The sequence below is a fragment of the Grammomys surdaster genome, unplaced genomic scaffold, assembly GCF_004785775.1.
Source record: "Grammomys surdaster isolate TR1022 unplaced genomic scaffold, NIH_TR_1.0 210, whole genome shotgun sequence".
NCBI classification, from domain to species: Eukaryota; Metazoa; Chordata; class Mammalia; order Rodentia; family Muridae; genus Grammomys; species Grammomys surdaster.
The window spans coordinates 1519414-1540035 of NW_021604655.1; the positions used below are offsets into that span (position 1 = coordinate 1519414).

The 20622-nt window shown below is 44.3% G+C and overlaps 1 protein-coding gene and 1 pseudogene across 8 annotated transcripts in view; one reads left to right on the top strand and one right to left on the bottom strand.

Annotated features, from left to right (window-relative positions):
- The window catches only part of LOC114624759, a 12146-nt pseudogene extending 8485 nt beyond the window's left edge, over nucleotides 1–3661 (top strand).
- Ttll5 (tubulin tyrosine ligase like 5) overlaps nucleotides 1–20622 on the bottom strand; it is a 233987-nt gene that overhangs the window by 82636 nt on the left and 130729 nt on the right. For all 8 annotated transcript variants that reach the window (XM_028771843.1, XM_028771841.1, XM_028771849.1 and 5 more), the window contains one exon: nucleotides 16709–16863. In XM_028771843.1, the coding sequence (XP_028627676.1) occupies nucleotides 16709–16863 (155 nt within the window). The remainder of the gene's footprint in view (nucleotides 1–16708; nucleotides 16864–20622) is intronic.

Consider the following 20622-nt stretch of genomic DNA (forward strand, 5'->3'; position numbering starts at 1 on the left):
AGAGTCCACTTCTCCTGCAGCAGGTGGGAAGAACAGAAAAGCCACAAGGGAGGATGAGGCACTCAAGGGGCTATTTCTCAGCACAAGAGTAGTTAACTGGTAAAGCCAAGTGGGTGTGTTTAGCCCAGAAGACGACAATTTCATATTTAATCCTCCCAAAATACGTCTAAGCTCCTTTGTGTATACTATGCACATATCATAAAGAAATATGCAACTGGGACCATATAGAGCCCGAAAAGTGCTGAGACAGCATACCTGGCAGCTGTTGAAACAAAACTTCAAAGCTTTGACTTCTTTGGAAAGCCATCAGGCAGGACCCCACCCATTCCCCTACTGGCCACAGCTTCCCTGGGAGCCAGTGCACAGAACCACTTCCGCATGTTTGCCTTCCTTCCCCAGGGCTGCAGCTTTAGAAGCCGAGTCAGAACTGCCAGCAGGGCAGGTGGGGAATGGAGTGAGGCAGAGGGGTGAAAGGGAAGCAAGACCTCCCCCAGCATCCAGCCTCGGGCTGCTCAGAAAACAAAGTGCTAATGCTTTGAAAATGCTTCCTGTCAGGTGGTCAGCTCCAGACTGGTCAGGCACTAGTAACACAGAAGCTCTGCCTTTAGAGATTTCCAAGGCTTTAGAATTCGCCCCTCCCAGAACCACAAATTAGTTCAAGAACAGCATCTGCGGTAAATGGCTAAATCTAAACAAGAGAGGCTCAAGTCTGCAGCAGATCCTGAGGGGATAATCAAGACTATGCCTTTCTTAGAATTTCATTTCTTTTTAGTTTTCTGACTAGTTTGAGTCTTTTATTAATCTCTGGGTCTGTCCTGCCCAAAATGGAAACCACAAGCTACATGGGTCTTTTGAGCTTTGACTTAAGGCTAATGAGACTAAGAAATAAATTTTTTATTACTAATTTTTTTTTCGAAATAAGGTTTTATATAGCCCAGGTGAGTCTTGATCTAGCTATTTAGTAGAGAGTGACCTTGAACTTAGATTTAAGTACCCAAGTATAGCTGTGACTGCCATACTGCACAATGCTGGACTCCTTTAGGGACCCTCTGAGTTTCACTGAACACTTAGGTGGGGGGCTCTACTCAGAGACAAGATACAAGGCATTGGTTGGCCTCCATCCTTCCAAATCTTTCACTATAATGTGGGCATCGAGGTGAGTGCACAGACTACCATTACACAAGAGAGAGATCACAACGCTGTGGGTTAGGGGCATAGCTGGGGGCTGGAGAGATGGCTCAGTGGTCAAGGACACATATGGCTCTTTCAGAAGACCCATGTTTAGATCTCAGCATCCACATTAGGCAGCTTGTAAGAGCCTATAACTTGAGTTCTAAGAGATCCAAGTCCCTCAGCTGGTAATCATATGTATGTATGTAGTCATTCGAATATACATACCTTATACACAAATAAAAATAAAGTCTTTTTTTTTTTTTAAATGGCAGAGGTGTGGTGACCTGACAATACGAATTCCCTCCACATCAGTCACTCACATAGGGGAGACCAGAAAATTACGTAGCAAAGGGCCAAGGAGAGGAGCACCTATAACCAGAGGCACACAGTCAGCAGATGCTACAGCTTCTTGCCAAGAGGCGTGAAAGACATTGGGAATGAAGGGTGAACACAGATGGCAGGCCACTCAAGTATCTGCTAGAAATGGCTTTTAAGAATCTTGCAGGATGCCAGGCAGTGGTGGCGCATACCTTTAATCCTAGCACTTGGGAGGCAGAGGCAGGCGGATTTCTGAGTTCGAGGCCAGCCTGGTCTACAGAGTGAGTTCCAGGACAACCCGGGCTATACAGAGAAACCCCGTCTTGAAAAACCAAAAAAAAATCTTGCAGGATGGTAGTATTGCGGTCAATGGCTTAGATAAGTTTTATGGAGGCTGACGAGGTGTTGGGCTACGGGAGCGGGCCCGGAACTTGGAGCTGTACCGCAACTACGGCATCCTCCTCACCGATGCCACGGAGCAAGTGGGCCAGCATAAAGATGCCTATCAAGTGATACTGGATGGTGTGAAAGGCAGCACCAAGGAAAAGCGATTAGCGGCTCAGTTTATACCAAAATTCTTTAAGCATTTTCCAGAGCTGGCTGATTCTGCTATCAATCCACAGTTAGACCTCTGTGAGGATGAAGATGGGTCAATACAACGCCAAACAATTAAAGAGCTGCCTCAGTTTGCCACAGGAGAAAACCTTCCAAGAGTAACAGATATACTGACCCAGCTTCTGCAGACAGATGACTGCAGAATTTAATTTGGTAAACAATGCTCTGTTAAGTATATTCAAGATGGATGCAAAAGGAACATCAGGTGGCTTGTTTAGCCAGATTCTTGAAGGAGAAGACATTGTTAGAGAACGAGCAATTGAATTCCTGTCCACAAAACTCAAGACACTCCCAGATGAAGTGTTAACCAAGGAAGTCGAGGCGATCATCCTCACTGAATCAAAAAGGTCCGAGAAGATGTGACTGGTGAAGAGTTTGTTTGGTTCATGAAGATACCGTCTGGGTTAAAAAGCGTACGGACAGTGAGTGGAAGGCAGCAGCTGGTAGAGCTGGCGGCGGAACAGGCCGACCTGGAGCAGACCTTCAGCCCCTCACACCCTGACTGTGTGTGTGGACAGGCTACTGCAGTGCACAAGGCAGGCTGTGCCTCTGTTCTCTAAAAACGCCCATTCTACAAGATTTGTGACCTATTTCTGTGAGCAGGTTCTCCCTAATCTTAGTACCCTAACTACCCAAGTGGAAGGTCTTGATATACAGTTGGAGGTATTAAAATGGTTGGCAGAGATGAGTTCATTTTGTGGTGACATGGAGAAACTAGAAACAAATTTAAGAAAATTGTTTGATAAGTTATTGGAGTATATGCCTCTCTCTCCAGAAGAAGCAGAAAACGGAGAGAACGCTGGGAATGAAGAGCCCACAAGCTGCAGTTCAGTTATGTGGAGTGCTTATTGTACAGTTTTCACTAGTTGGGCCGAAAACTTCCAGACTTCTTAACAGCCAAACCGAATGCAGAAAAGCTCAAGGATTTCAAAATTAGGTTGCAGTATTTTGCACGAGGCCTTCAGGTTTATATCAGACTTGGCTCTCCAGGGTAAAACAGGCGAGGCCTTAAAAACCGAGGAGAGCAAGATAAAAGTTGTTGCATTGAAAATAACAAACAAGCCGGGCGGTGGTGGCGCACGGCTGTAATCCTAGCACTTGGGAGGCAGAGGCAGGCAGATTTATGAGTTCGAGGCCAGCCTGATCTACAAAGTGAGTTCCAGGACAGCCAGGGCTACACAGAGAAACCCTGTCTCAAAAACCAAAAAAAAAAAAAAAAGAAAGAAAGAAAAGAAAGAAAAAACCAAACAATATCAATGTTTTAATCAAGGATCTCTTCCACATTCCTCCTTCTTATAAGAGCACAGTAACACTGTCATGGAAACCTGTACAGAAAGTTGAGATTGGACAAAAGAGAACCAGTGAAGATACAAGTTCAGGTTCACCACCTAAGAAATCTCCAGGAGGACCAACAAGGGATGCCAGACAGATTTATAATCCTCCTAGTGGAAAACACAGCAGCAATGTGGGCAACTTTAATTATGAGCAGAGAGGAAGTAGAGGTGGCCGAGGCTGGGGAACACGAGGAAATCGTAGTCGAGGAAGACTCTACTGATTGCGACATCAAATTAATATACTTAAATCTAATTGGATTGCTGGAGATAGCCCTTTAAAAGGACTGCTGCCTGCAGCTGAAAACATAATGTTCTTTCTACCTTTGTATGTGTCATCTACTTTTGTAAAAGACCATGGTTGTGTCCAAGGTAAAACCACGACAATATTTTTGGATGCTTTGTCTGCAGCCTTGACATGTTTTCACAATATTCTCATTATCCAGACTTCGTCTTGTGAATCCTGCTTTTACACATCTTGATAACTTGCTATTGAGAACTGACTCTAATGGAAAATTCAGTCTAGCTTGTGATCTGGTAAAGATCATCACTTTGAAACGTTACTTATTTCCCCCCACCCCATTCTGTTACAGTTTTTTGCCCAATACATGGAGAAAAGTAATGATCAGTTTTAACCTTTTGCTTTCATTGTTTTCTAATGGAGCTGCTAGGCAGTGTTGTAGCATTCCTGCCATAGTCACAGAAACTAAACAGCAACTTCTCACGATGTACAAGTGACGTCAACCTTTTAGAAAGAAGTTGCTTTGCATTGCTCCCTTTACTTTTCTCCAATTTTGGGATAGAGCTTTAACACAGGGCCTTCTTATTTGACTAGGAGTACATGTGCATAATATACGTACAGACATAAGCATATGTTGTGTGTGTATACATGGATGCTATGGAACTTGAGTGTACAACAAATCAATACTTTAAATTCTCAGAATGGGTTGTCTGACATAGTGCTTATCCCTTTTGAGGCTGAATTCATTACTGACTTGGTATTTAGGTTTTTACTCCAGTAGGGAGGAATTTTAGTCAGTTGAACTTACATGATTATTATTGTTTAAAACTAAAAACAAAGGCTGTTTTTTTTCAGAGACAAATTTAAAGACCCTTGTTGGTGAAAGACAGTCAGATCTGGTGTACATACAGGTTCCCACAGGATGTGATAGTATAATTTAGGATTTGGAGACTTAGTAACCAGGGCTACCCAGGAAAGTGACTTGATGATACAGAACCATAAGAGTTGCTCACTCAGCTTGCTTTTGCCACTTTTGAAATTTAACTTCTCAGGTTATTAATCAGATTATTGTATAAGTTAGCCAATAGTCTTTAGATTAAGACAACAGGTGGGAGGTTTGTTGGACATTTTTTCATTTTTTAGTAGCCCAGACTCTGTTCTTCATTTGAATGTTTCATACATTTTTGTTTCACAGTTAATCTTCTTTCTCTAAGTTTGCTATTCAAATCAGATATTCAGATGACATTTCTAGTGGGTTTTTTTTTTTTTTGAGGTTTTGATTCCTTCACAGGTGTCTTCATTACCATTACTTCTACACTGGGAAAAACAAAAACGATCTCCTTTGTGAGAACCACTGCACGTATTTATGGTGAAAATATTTCTGAAAGTCTAGAATGATACAAGTGAGCACAAGAAGTTGGTCAGCTTGACTATGGAGTGCTGGCAATAAACTCTGAACTTTCCACAAGACTGAGGTGAACAGAGGCTCCCTGGAATCTGAACAGACAGGAAGATGGGATTGCCAGTTGAATACTGTGGCCACCTAGTTATGGACCTCAAAGACAGATCAGCCATGGCCTAAAGCCATTTCAAGTACAAAAGTGCATTGGGCTATAGCAGTATGAGTTTGAACACAGTAACCTTTCCTCTCCTGCCTGAGGGTATTTGTAAACTCAGCGGAAGTGACTTGATCTCACTTCTACCGCGGAGCTTGCTCCATACATTCCCTCCTCATCCTGCTTCCTTTCCCTTGCCTAGTTCATAACTACTTCATAAGTTAGTGTTCTTTTTGCTTCAGAAATCTGAAAGAAAATCTTCATGCCATGAATCTTTTTCTTCTGCAAGGACACCTGTTTATCCCTTTGTTTAAATGTAAATGTTCCTTTATGCTTTTGAAATAAATTTCCTTTTGTAATTAAAAAAAAAAAGGATCTTGCAGGATGAGCTGGAGAGATAGCTCAGTAGGCTTAATTCTTGCTTTAAAATAACCATACTTAATGATTCTTTCACCTGATAAAACTTATAGAATAAGTTTGCACTGTGAAGTGGCTGGGTGGAATCACTTGATATGCTGTACTCTGCATACTTTTAAATTTTACTTGATGAGAATAATTTTAATCTACTACTAGCAGTTACTAACTTCAGTAAGAGGGCAGAGGAGACGGCTCACCTCATAAGGGCACTCCGCTCGCTGCCTAGCCTGTGGATCTGAGTTCAATGCCTGGAACAGATGGTGGGACTAATTAGGAAAGAACTAATGCTTACAACTATAACCTGCATGCCAGCACGTGTATGCAGACACACACAATAAATAAAATGCACTTAAAAATTAACTAAAGCAACCTTTTCTCATCAATACTTTCAAATACATTTTGAAGATTTCATATGGTATTTTGTTTTAAATAAAAAGAAAACAATTATTTTGTCACCAGGCATGGTAGTGTGCACCTTTGATCCCAGCACTTGAGTGGCAGAGGTGAGTGGATTTCTGTGAGTTCCAGGCCAACCTGATTTACACAATGAGACCCAGTCAAAACAAACAAACAAACAAAACTAAACAAGAAAACATCTATTTTTAATTAGGTGTATGTGTGTATCTGAGTGAGTGTTGGTGTGTGCAGGTGACTTTAGGTAACTGAAGAGGCCGGGAGCAGAGGCAGCTCATCCTTCGAGCTGGAATAACAGGTAGTTGTGAGCTGCCTGGCACACTGAGAGAGGAGCAGGCTCTCTGCAAGACCAGTGTGCACTTCATCTACTTAGCCTTCTCTCCAGTCCGAATACTGGGCCTCTTTTTATTTTACTTTATTATTTTATTAGTGTGTTTGTTGAGACAGGGTATCACTGTGTAACCTTGGCTGGCCTGGAACCTGCTTTGTGGATCAAGATGGCCTCGAAGACTCACAGAGATCCACTGCCCCTGAGTGTTGGGATTACAGCTGAGTGCCCAACCCTCACCAGCTGGTTTTTGTTCCTGTGCAGTGCTGGGACTAAGTTCGGAAAGGAATGAGATACTAAGAAGGCAGGCTGGGTCCACAGGGGCAGTTGGTCACCTTGGAGATTTGGCCAAATCAGGCTTTTTGTTTGTTTTTCAGACTGTGGCATGTTAGGTCAGTTTTTCCTGAAAATGTGTTTTGATTATACTAATTAACAAGGTATTAGTAAACAAAGAAAAATATTTAGAATAAATAAAACAGATTAGGAAACCAGCGTGGAGAGGTGGGCTGTGTATGCTAGAGCCCAGCACGGCCACGTTATCCCCATCACTGGGAAAGCCAGTTCTTTGCTCTCACTTTTCGTCTGAATTTCTCATTTAGCTACGAATGTGGAAGAAAGCAGAATAAGCGATTATCTATAGTTCTGAAACTCTCAACTTTTTGGCATCTTAGTTGTGTGAAATAAAAAGATCTCTACTTGAATCAGCTTGATTTCAGTTCCTACTCCTCAGGGTCCAAGGTGTTTTGTGACTAACACATTATTTCAAGCAGAAACACTGTATTTATCCAAACTAGTTCCCATCCTTGGTCTCTCAGAAACAACCTGGCTCATTGCAGGTCTTTCCTTGCCTCCAATTTTCTTCACAGACCTGTACACTGTTCACAGTCTGGGACTGGATGGAGATTCTTGCTTTCTACCCACTGGTACCTCATCTGTTCTGTGAAGCGCCCTGCTGCAAAGTGCTCCCTCTTAATCACCTGCTTTGGATTTTACATGGAAAAAAACTGAAAACCCTCAAAAGCCAAAAAGACATATAGTATTCCCTAGGCCACCCGACCAATCTGTCAACGCTAGCTGAAACAACAGAATCGTGAATCTTATCTGTCTGATGATTCATACACCCCACACAGTTGGGTCCCAAGGAAACCCCTTGGTTTCTCAACTCCCATCTACCTTTCTAAAATCAGCTTCCAGCTTTCCACGATGCTTTGGTCAGTTTATTCAACCACCATCAACATTCTTGTCCTTTGAACTTTTATCACTTTGGAATTAACACTATTTACCCATAAGGCACCTATTACAGTACTTGCATTCACGATGTAACTAAGTTTCCTCCCTAAAGACACATCCTTCAGGGCCTGAACCAGCTCTGGTGTTTAGGAGATAACAGCACTAACAGGGGAAGGCACATTAGTGTACCAACCATCAGATGACACCACTTTCCCTGATGGAACACTACTCATCACCAGTCTCTCCTTCCCTCTCTCCCCAAGGATTTCCATGTGCTCGGTCTCTCGCTGGAGCACGTACTTTAAACTCAAGCACTAGGCTTCCTCCCACAGCCTGGAAGGAAGGGTGGGCACTAGCAGCACAGCTGAGCTTCGGCCCACTTTCTTTGGTGCCACTCAGCCACAAGATAGTTCAAAACCCCTAGTCATTACGCATTGGTCACCTCCTTCAAGGATCTTACCCTATCATGTCAGAGAGCCTTAATTCTCACCTAAACTCTTCCACATCACAGTCACAACACTGAGACATACCCATATTTCTCTCTCGTCACAGGGTGACAGCAAAATCTAAGAACCAGGCCAAATGTCATGTTGATCACTGTCCTGAAGCCTAATTAATACCATCTTAACCTGGTGATTCATCAAAGTTGCAAATCAAGTCTTTGCTAACCCTGAAGCATACAGATGGTCACATTAGGACCATTCTGCTGTGACTTACCATGCATGCTGGGTAGTGAATTTTTAAACCCGAAGTCCTCCCATACTGCCTCTCATCCACCACAAGCTTTGCTTATATCTCCTGAAGAACACAGACTCCATACTTAAGTAAATAGCTTTTAATTTAATGGTTCATAATCAATATGAGAGCATTCACTTCATAATTAATATGGCCATAAGCCTTAGTACAATGACAGAAAATGGTGCTTTCCCTGCCCAGGTACTGTAGGATATCTCACAGTGATGGCTTCTGACTCTGCAGGGGGTGCAAAAGGGTGTGGGTCAGGAAATTCTGATCTAACCGTTTCCTGCTTCCGTCTTGAGGTGAGGGAACTGAGAGCTCCCAAAACAGCACTCCAAACTGCTCCTCACTGCAGCCCCAAGGAGGAGGGCCTGCATGGGTTCAGGTGTTAGAACTCTATGGTCATTAAACACAGGTGCAAGGAGTTTTTCCTTCAAGCTTCTTCAACTGATCTCTTACTTGTTGTTTAAAGTGCTGCCACCTCAGCTGAGCTTGCTCAGGAGCATGCTCGGTTAAGAGTCAGGAAAGCTGCCTGGTCTTCCTTCCAAGTGTGTTGAGTCAGTGCTGAGTAAGGCCTTCAGGTGGATCACCAGTGTTTCTCTATAGAAGTGAGAGGCAAAGACAGCTTTCCCTCCCCGATGGAGTTCCCCTTCTGCTCTCTCACTTGAAGAGATGCAAAGATAACAGAGGAGATAGTGACAGCAACCAAAGAGAGGAATTAGGCCAGATTAGAAATACAGCGACCTGAATGCTGCTTCAGCCTTCTCTACCTGTGAGGTTCAGTCAACTTCAGGTCAAAAAGAGAAAAGTCTGTACCAAACACAAATTTTTCCATAATGACAAATAATTCTCTATAATGTTATAATGGCTATCTGAATACATAATATCAGGTATTACAAGTAATATGAAGACAAAGCATGTGGGCAGGTATGTGTGAGTTATATGTAGACAGTACATCATGTCGTGTAAGGGACTACAGCACCTGAGAGTTTGTTATCTGCAGGGTCCTGTAAGTTCTCGTTTAGTGATACTGAGGGATGACTTGGAGTTTCTCAGTTCTTCTCAGGTACAGGAATCTGCTATTTATGACTCAAACTTTACAAAGTGAAGTTACGTGAGATAGGAGTGTGTGTCTGTGTGCTCACCCTGTGAGACTGAGAGCACTTTACTTCCCCGACTCTGGGTGCAAACTGGAAAAGCTCACAGCGGCAACACACAGCAGTGTGTACTTTATTTCTGACTTGTAGATGAGAAGGAGCTTCTTTCTTCTCCTCTTCCTCCTCCTCCTCCTCCTCCTCCTCCTCCTCTTCCTCCTCCTCTTCTTCCTCTTCCTCTTCTTCCTCCTCCTCCTTCTTCCTTCTTCTTCTTCTTCTTCAGAGACCAGGCCCCAAGTTCATAAGCATCCTTTGTTCTGGCATAATGCCCAGCCAGTTGTGAGGGACATTTTTCTTGTGTTTACCAACATCCCTTCAGCTGCTCTCATGGTGAGTAAGGAACTGACCCCATGACATGTTGGAGCTGCCTGGATACCCACCTATCTCTGAGGAGGTTATATTGTTGAGGCTGAGTGGGTACAGAAAGGGACAGCTTCAGGGAAATATGCAGAATTTTGCTAGTCCTAAGCTGGGAAAGCCTCAGGCTCAGGGGAGGTCAGCGTGGAGTTCTCAGGGGATGAAGGTCAGGTAAAGTTTGTTTTACGAGAAAGAAGAAAAGAGAAATAAGTAGTGAAAAATCACTTCTGTAGAGCTCCTACATAAAAGAGCTGTTTTGTTAGCCTTCCCCCCACCCCACCCCCAAGTGGTTACTGTGATTGTGCTCTTTGGCTGAAGATTGTTGTTTATATAACAGGATGAAGTACAAAATTATAAGCTCCAAACTCCTCCAGAGAACGGCTGTCCCAAAGCTCGACCCCCAGGATAGATGGAAAATATGAGTGTTTACTGGCTGGAACACTGAGCTGCAGTGGAAACGTCAACATGCAGAAGATAGCAGAGAGGAAGGGCGCAGTGCAGTCTCTGCCCTTCAACAGAGTTTCAGTAAGGGCAGTTTCTTCTTAGCGCCCCCCCCCCCCCAACTGCCCATCCTCTGAAAGACTGCCTCTGCGTAATCTAGCTCAGGTGCTCCACGGGGCAGTGGCTATGCTATCTAGACCAGCACAGGGCCGCGTGCTACAGCGGCATCTGATCTTGGGCAGTCCCATTTTAAGTCAGTCTCCTGGAGTCAGTCTGCCCGAATCATCCCTACCCAGCCCCCCAACTCAGAGTTATCAAGATCTTATACCTAAACCAGGCAGTCTACTATGCTGGCTACTTTCACATGCAATTGCATTTAATCTTTAACAACTAACAAGATATCTATTATTATGCACATTTTAAAAAGACAGGAAGGGCTAGGGATATACTCAGTGGGAGAGTGCTTGTCTAGCAATGCATAAGGCTGTAGGCTTAATCTCTATTAACTAACACACACACACAAACACACACATACACACACACATATACACACAACCACACACAACCACACACATACACACACACACAAGCACACATACACACATACATACACACAAGCACACATACACATACACACACACATACACACATACACACACAAACACACACACACATACACACACAAACACACACACACATACACACACAAACACACACACACATACATACACAAACACACACACATACACACACGCACACACACACACAGAGGTTGGGGGAAGTAGAAGGTGTAGCTAACTCTAACTTGTCCAAGGCCACAGACTCACTTGAGAAAATCAAGGTCTGTCATAGCCTTAGATTCTCTCCCTTCTGTTGCCATATACCTTGACTGCAGGGATTTCAGGCCCATTTCCTATTAACTTGGCAGCTTTGGTTATTGAAAAGCTTCTGTGGACACAGACCTCTCTTTTAAATCTTTGCACAGATTTTTCATGCTGTTTTTTTTTTTATATAAAGTGTTCTAAAAAACACACAATTTTGTATTTCCCATTTTCATGTACCATCAGGTATATTAAGCACATTCACATTATTCTACAATAGATCCTAGATATTCTCATTTTGCAAGGCTGAAATTCTCTATCTACTAAACATTGACTGACGCTTCCTCCTCTCTTGCCCAGCCTTGGCAACCACGTGAATTCTATCTCTATGGCCCTGGGTGCTTTAGAGAGTGCATATGTTTGTCTCTTTTTGATAGGCTCATCTCAGTGCTCTAGCTAAAGGTTCTGCCATTCTGTAGCAATAATGTGTGAGAGGACTGAAGTCTGACCCATTCTTCATTCTCTTTCCAATTAATTGCCTGTGCCATAAAACACAGTTATTTGCTATGTGCCATCTGGCATGGCTCTCTGATTGTTTCATGTGTATACAACCTTCTCATACCAGACGTTAACTTCTTGGTGATCAAACACCATGGATTACGTATCTTTTAATCTCTACTTACCTGCAAACCCTCTACTGAGTACATGGACCACACAGTCTGGAGCTCATTGGCTACTCTGTGTTACTTGACTCTCCTCCCTGGCAGATAGCACAATGCCTGACTTAGGAAATGTGCAGGAAATACCGTGACAAAGAATGAACGCACCAAATGCTGCTGACCAAGGACTGAGAACGAAAAGATGTTAAGTCAGAGACCTGACTCCACAGCACTAGCTGGGAGAAGTTAAACAAATGGAGAAAAATACTAGCTAAACTGGAATCAGAATCATTGAAAAACTTATTCTAAACATTATACACAGCAGGATACCAGGCGCTCTCTGATTGGTTTACTGAAGAAGAGGTCAGAAGAGAGGAGTGACAAAGACTGTCCTGAATTGCCAGGATTCCCATCCTTTGGTAGAATGCCAAGTTTGGAGATGGAAGCACTTACGTGGGAGTTAGGAATGGCTGGGCCAAGCGTCCCATGCCCACAATATCTTGTCCCATCACAAGGAGGAATAAACTCTGCTTGTATTCTGTCAACTCTCCTAACCTTAACATCGAGGAACAGACAAATCCCCAGGATGTGTGTGTACGTGTGTGTGGAAAAAGCCAGAGATGGATAAAAATAATTCAATGACAAATGCTGGGAAAACACACAAAGGGGCAGAAGCCAGACATTCATGGGATTCCCTGACAGCTCGACCCACAAGGAAGGGCTGGTCTGGAAAAAACAGGGTCTCAGGTTCCTGCCAAGCTGTCTGAGGCCTTGTCCTTCCCAAATCACTCCAAGCAGCAGCCAAGACTTCATAGTAACCCTTCCAGGTCTCACACAAGGACTTACAAAGAGAAAAACACCCTGAGCCCACCAGGTGCCCCTCACCTAGAAAGTCTTCCTGGTGATGTTTGTGGTCCAGCTCCGTGGAAGGCTGGCAGTAGAGAGGAGAGAGACTTGCACACCTGCTCTCAGCCTCAAATGGTTCCCTCAGTGCCCAGAAAACAGAGAATGGAAAACCCAACCTCGCTCACTAGCTGGGGAGAATCCAAAACAGCCAGGTTCTAACATCTAGAGACCAGAGACAAGGCCTGAGGCAAAGGCCATAAACACGTGGTACCTGCATCCTGGAGTACTGCTGGGTAATTCCACACTGGCCTTGCTTGAGGCATGCCTCAGGCTTATACACATGTGACTGTATTTGGCCCTAACCAGTCTTTCTTCTGGAGAATGGCCTGCAATTAATCTCACTTATAACCTCTGAAAAGTAACAACAGAGGAATGGCGGGCCAAGTCCAACTCCAGAGTGTCTAGGGAACTGCAAGCTGCGTGGCCAGGTCTCAGACTGTCTGGGCAAGCTGTGGCTCTTTGCCTTACTCTCCCACAACAAAGCCTGAGCAGGGACTCCAGACAGACCAAAGGAACCAGGGGATTTGAGGCACTGGACTGAGCTCACACTGACCCAATGGGAGACGACAGCCCTGAGGCTACATCTGGAGCAGTTTCTAACAGCAAGAATAAGGTTGTCTGGTGAAAACTTGTGCGATCCATAAAATGGAGAACAATAGCAACAGGAGGGAATGAGGAGTAACACTATCTGGGAGTCCTCGTGAGTCACCGCTTACTCATTCCTGTGGCTACCAAGTCTCCGAGCTCTCCGGCATGCTGACCAAAGTACAGCCAGCACCGGAGTCTCTTTACATCTTAGCTTTGTTGGGCAGCCTAGTTTACTGAATTAGCAGACTCTCAGCCTGGAATCTACTGCTGCCATCACAGAAACTAGTGAAAGTACCTTTTATTTACTTAGCCTCCACTTCCAAGCAGATCAAAGGCAATCCAAAAGCTCTCAAAACAGACCAGTTTATATGTAAGTGTGCTTACCCTATAAAAAGATTAAATAAATAGCTTAGGGTCTCTTAGTGTCAAAAGCAGTGATAAAACTCACATCTCTAAGCTACAACTCCCATCTTCATTAAGCCTAGCCACTCCTTACTACAAAGGAGGAACAAAAGAGTAAGTCAATATCCAACAATACCCTCTTCACAGGGACTTACCATGTGAAAACAGAAATCAGGACTCAGGACTGAGCAGAATGCCTCTGGCTGGGACCACAGCACAGCCCAAACTGGCAGCTCAGAATTCACTTAGCACTGCACTTGTGTGGTTGCTCCCAGAGTTCTATGAGGTACTGGAATACTCAGGTTGAGTCCTGAGCTGTCCTAGCAACCAGAGGCTACCTGGGAGCCACAGAAGATGCCCCCAGGCTCCTTAGCCTGCACTGAAGCCTGGCGATAGGCTTTATGCTAAATAGAAGCAAGCAGAGCTCTTGTAGACAATTAAGTCAGGAGGGAAAGCTCAGCGAACTCCATGGGGGTGCATTCTGGTTACAGAGGCACTGAGGCAAATACAATAGGCCAGGTCACAGCAGGGCTCAGAGTCTGGCTGGGAGAACATCAGAGGAAATTAGGCCTTGGCTCTGGACATATCCTATCATCTTTCCTCTTATTTCTAACAGGTGCTACCAAGAGAACCGTCTTCAGCCAGCCGGAACTTTTATTAAAGCCACCTCTACCAAATATGTGAATTGCTACAAACTTTGCCTCAAAAGTGTACTCTAACATCTTGTTTATAGTAAGAAAGTACCTGCTGCTGTCATCCACATAGACTAGCAGAGACTGTGGCACAAATGTGTTCCACAGGATTGCTGGCTCTGCTGTGGTGTGAAGACAGAATACTTGCAAACATTTGCAAGGTGAACAAAGCTATTAAGTATAAACAGCCTCCTTTGAATGACTTCTGTTTCAGGAATGTGGTTACTCTGTAGACTGTACATCAGACAACACTTTTCCTGGGGGGAGGACCTTGTGGAGAGCGCCCAGTCTTAAAGTTGCTGCAGCCTTATCTTCAGAGTTGGTTCTTCTGATCCCAACCGCAATGACTATGGGAATAAGAGACACCATTCCAGGGCATGATGTAATGTGCTTAGGTTTATGTCACTTCCGGGGCATGGTTTCTGGTTCCAAAATTAGCTCCTTAAACACTAATTCTGACACCAACAGCAACTTCAACAGTTATGTAGCTCATCCCTCCCCAGGTCTTTCATCTTCCTACTTAAGCTTCCAGCAAGTAGCACAGAAGAGATGGCAGCTGGGACCACTGGCATGGGGGTGCAGGGAGCTGGGCTCACACACTGGGATAGACACCTGACAGCTTCATTTCAAGGGAAGAGGATGCCTGTGGTCAGAAGGCCTTGCTCACCCTGATAACCTTGCTCAGTGACTAAGGGACTGCCATGGCTGACTCTACACTCGTACAGACAACAGCACTTCAAACACTGCTAAGAAATGGATCATCTGTATTACAATTTGTCATTGTCCCAATACTGTTAAACATTTTTTTAGATAGGTGTGGTGGCACATGCCTTCATTCCCAGCACCCAGGAGGCAGAGGCAGGTGGATCTCTCTGAGTTCCAGGCCAGTCAAAACCAAGACAACTAACTTGAAGTTGGATGGGTAGGGAGGTAGGGAGGAATTAGGGGTGGGGGCTGGGGATGAATATGAAAAAAGTTAATAAAATGAGAGGAAACACAAAACAAAGTAACAAAACCATCTCAACTATTATTGTGACTGTGTGTGCATATGCCATGGCACCCATGCTGAGCTCAGGGGACAACATTCAGGAATGGCTTCCCTCCCACAGTGGGCCTATGGATTGCGATTAGATGCTTGGGCTTGTGAGGCAAGCACAGTTCCTAAGCATTTTGTGTCAGGTCGAGGCTTTAGTACCAAGATCCCTTTACTGCCTTTTAGGACACTGCCACAGAACCAGGTATTTTCTATTTGGGAACCTATTTTGCTCTCTCTCTCTCTCTCTCTCTCTCTCTCTCTCTCTCTCTCTCTCTCTCTCTTATAGACCAAGCCTTAATTTTTATTACTTATAAAGGCTGTATATTTATTTTGCTTTGTGACTCGGTGCTTGTGCCTTCAACACTTTCACAATGACTTTCTCCTCCTCAATAAGAAAAACTCGCTTGAGTCTGTCAGGGCCACACTGGGTACACAGGGAGGCACCACAGGCCCTGCTGACATGCTGCTTTGTCTCAGACAATCTCAGAAGGACTTTGGGTCTCACAGCATAAACCCCTCACAGTCTGCCTGGGCAGACCACAAGCTGATTTAGGTGCTTTTCTGACTTTCTTGCTATAAAGGTAAATAATCCTGTTGCCAGGGTTTTGAGACAGCTTAGCTTGTTAGAGACTGTACTGTAGGAAAGCCTATGTCAAACGCTGGACCACTCTGAGTGTCTCTCTAAGCACTGCCTCCGGAAGAGGGGAAAAAAAAAAGTTTCTTTTTCTTTTTAAATTTTCTCCCATACAGGGACTGTTAAAATATAGAAAGAGACCATTATTTTCTCAACTCAGAGCTCGCTTTATGTTCAGAATCATTTGGATTTTATTCCCTACCACTTTTTTCAAGTACATAAAGGAAATACCTTCCCACTCCTCAAATCAATGTATTAGAGGAAGCCGTAGGCACTTAATTATGTAAACTGGCTCTTGAAAACATAAGAAACAAGTGCCTTTCCAAAGCAGAGTCCAAAGTACCAAAAGCACAGTGCAGTATGGGTATAAAGAGAGAACCAGAGGCAGGCATGAAGGTAAAACTCAGACATCTACCACAAGTAAGGAGAGACACAGCGATTCTTGTAACTATCAGGAATTTCCTTCTCATGAAAACAACCTTACAAATGAAACTAGGCCTTTTGGCTCAGCGCTAGAGGTTGTGGACAGGTAAAAAAAAGTCAGCTGCTTGCTAGACTCCACTCAGCTCTCTGTGGCACCATCACACTCAGGACACAGTGCAGGCAGGTCAGTCCTGTGTGCCCCAAATGCTAGCCCCAGGCCCTTCACTCACTCACCTGCTTCCAGGGGGGCTGGAGTGGTTCTCAGGAGTGTGGAGGTCTGACTGTATAGACCACGTCGGGCCACTAGGACTGATGACAGGCCGAAGGGTAGGGGGGGTTGACGCACTGCTTCTGTTTATGACACTGCTGGCCAAATTCAGGTTTGTTACCTAGAAATGAGGGGACGGAAAGAACTTGATTTCACAGAGTTTTATAAAAGTATCATGAGAAACATATGGGAGCAATCACAGTCTGAGAGATGCTGACTCGTCTGGGGCTGAGAACAGCGGCTGAGACAAAGGCACAGAGCACAGACCGGCTTCTGTGCGCGGAAAGCAGAGGTGGGGAATGGGCAGTGTCTGAGAGTCAGATGGGGCAAGCGCTCGTTCTGCCCCTACTCTCAGGATGGCACTGGGCTGAGCCAGGCACTGTTCAAACCAGACAGCCTTCCCTTCCTCATCTGGAGGCTCTAAATGCTCAACAAGCTCTAGTTGTAGATAAAAGCAATCAAAATTATACAAAGCACCCAATCACTTAGGAAAACCTGGACAACCCATTAACATGGACATTAACATTCACAAATAATTTAAACGAGGACGGAGTGTGAGCAGCCAACTCAACATTTAAAACTACTTGTTTTCATCTGTGAGGATCAGTTCTTTAAAAATGTAACAACTAATTAAATGTAAAAATGTAAAATTACACCAGGCAGTGGTGACACATGCCTTTAATCCCAGCACTTGGGAGGCAGAGGCAGGCGGATTTCTGAGTTCGAGGCCAGCCTGGTCTACAGAGTGAGTTCCAGGACAGACAGGGCTACACAGAGAAGCCCTGTCTTGAACCCCCCCCCCCCAAAAAAAAAAGAAAAAGTAAAATTACAAAGGGATTGTAAGACAAACCCGTTACATTGCTATATAATAAAACGTGTCCCAACAGGGGTAGATTACAGGTGCTCAGACTACTGCTGTGACTGCAAGGTGAGAGAATATTTCCTGAAATCGATTTAGCAAAGTTACTCAGGTACACTACCTACAACACCATACACCCACTCTGATGTGTACTTCTAGACCAATTCAAAGACTGCAGCAGGTGGCAATGACAGTGACATTACAACAGCAGTTAGTATTTGTTAGACTCAAGGAAGAACCATGCTTTGTAGGCATGAGTCCCTTCCACACTCTCATGCAAACTCCGAGCCTGGTAGTCAGTGCAACAATGGTACTGGGCTGCAGTCTGCACAGCAGGACAGGGTGAGGATTGCGGTGAGGCCTCAGGGTGAGCAAGGAAGCAGAATTAGGGACCAAGCACTGGAGCCCCGAGGTCCAGCTCATACCACACACTAAGGGAAACTCGTACTTAAAGGCAAGCATTGTGTTTAACAGTGAAATAGGAGAAGGTATAAATGGCTAACAAGATGGTTCCATTTTGCTCTACCCACGTAAGAGAATATTGTTTATTCATTAACTTTTTTTCCCAGAAACACTTGAACTAGGAACATGATGCTAACTCAAGGGGGGGAAAAAACTCTAATAAAAAAATCACAATGTAAATCTTAAACATAAAATAGACATGTGGATAAACTTCTCAAAAGCTGGAAAGAAAAATCCAGAACGCATAGCATCTACTTCAGCACTGTGATGTCACTGTTTTCTCGTGCTTCTGAGTAGTCTCCGTATTTCTCTATTATTTAAGGAGTCAGACATGTTTTCGAAGGTGTCAGGATCACTGCAGTGGGAAGGTGTTCAGCGTAAGCCCCCGGGAATGACAGCCGATGAGAGGAAAGGAAGAGACGGGAAGCCCTTCAGAACAGGGCACAGCGAGGGCACAGAAGACCCAGTGCTCAGCGCAGGGCTTCTGTGTGCAAACTGCCAGAACAATATCTGAGGTCATCAGGCAAGAGAAGCAAACTGAAGGGAAACTCTCTCCTACCAAACACCCAAAGGTAATAATAACCTTAATATTTACATAGGAAAGAATTCTAAATCTTAAAATGATCTGATATCATAAAAAAAAGTCCTTTCTAGCAACAGTGTAGCGATTCCTCCCTAGTGATAGAGTTCTAAGTGAAAACAGCCCAAGCCAGTATCTTCTCACCAACGACTCAAAATACTTTTCTTGGACAGAAAGCTGTTTTCCATAGGTTTGGAGCAGTCTCTGATGACTATGAGGCTGGTGCATGGGGCACTGTGGTTCTGTTCTCCAGGGTGGGTCAGGCTTTAGAAGAGGCCTCAGGAACCAACCATGATTTTTTACTCCTGTTCTGCCGTCCACACGCACCAGGGACAGAGGGAAGGTGTGGACTAATGCACACAGAAGAGAATGCTGAAAATCATGGGTGTACCTCTTCTCTAGACACCAGTCTCTTTGAAGTACACCTTCCTACTTCTTCCTATAGCCTACAGGTGGCAAGGGCCCGATTCTGAGACAGTGAGACACTGACTCCAGCAGGACTGGAGGGTATATTCCTAACTCACAGAGACTCCGCTCATGTCTGCTCTGTTAGGCATCAGGCATTTTAGACTATGTTAACATGATCTTGTAGGCTGTAGAAATACCACAATGTGAGAAAAGTCACTGTGATACGTAAGACTTGTACTGAAAAACGGATTCAGTGGTTAAGAGTGCTTGCTGCTCCTCTAGAGGAGCTTAACACCCATGGTCTGATGGTAGAAAATACCTGTAACTCTAGCTCCAGGGACTCCAATGCCCTCTGTTGGTCTCTGCAGCTACATAGCCACAGACATACACATTAAAAAAAGTTGTACCAAATCATAACAAAGGGGCTGAACAGTTTATAGTAGCTAAACAATAGATTAAAAAGTCCCCAGTTTGCCATGTTTAGCACAAAGGGCAGAATCTGGAGAATAGAGTGTGCAAAGGGGAAGAGAGGATGGGTTTAACAGGTTTGATAATCAATTTGTTGGTGCAGCAGTCCCTGATTCAAACGCCGGTGTTTCTACCATCACAGCAAACACCTGCCTACTGAGTACTCTGTGTGCCCTGGACTGCCATCCTCCCATTGCCTCCTCCAACCCTGGGTAAGGCTCTTATGCCTATGTTACCAACAGAGACAAACGTCTTAAAGAGCTAAATGGGGACACAAACACCATCTATCTAAGCGGAGTCAAGGCCAAGGTGAGAAGTGCTAGGCTCCAACTGCATGTGCATGCTCACCCTAGACAGCACACTTAGCATCTGAGTGGCGCCAGGCACTTGGGATGTGACAGCTCACTTACTCTTTACCCATGACTCACAGAGGAAGACACTATTTCACAGTGAAGAAAACTCAGGCTCAGAGAGTCTACTACGATGCTTTACCCAAAGCCGTGCAACAGTTGTAGTTTCAAAACCCATTTTCTAACCTGGCTATAGGAAAACAATCCTGCTTATTCTTTTTTTTTTTTAAAGATTTATTTATTTATTATATGTAAGTACACTGTAGCTGTCTTCAGACACCCATATGAGGGTATCAGATCTCATTGTAGATGGTTGTGAGCCACCATGTGGTTGCTGGGATTTGAACTCATGACCTCTAGAAGAGTAGTCAGTGTTCTTAACCGCTGAGCCATCTCACCAGCCCCAATCCTGCTTATTCTTAACTATTAGAAGACACTTTCAAACACCAGAACTTAGAAAACAACAGCAGCTCTTCCATCTTTCTTTTAAACTTTATTTCCCACGTTTACTCTTCCTCAGAGGACATTAAAGAAGTAAGTAAAAAACCAAGTTCTATCAGTTTTATTTTGTCCCAAGTAGAGTAAAAGGTGGCAGGAGCATGCAAGCCACTCTGAGCAGCTGCTGGCTCTTGATTCAGTCAATAGCCATTCCGTATTTTCTGGAAGAACCAAGAAGTGGCAGCCACTGTGACTTCTTTATACAAAAAAGCGGAGCACTGTTGATTTCTTTAGAGTCAGCAAAGGTCAGAGCAG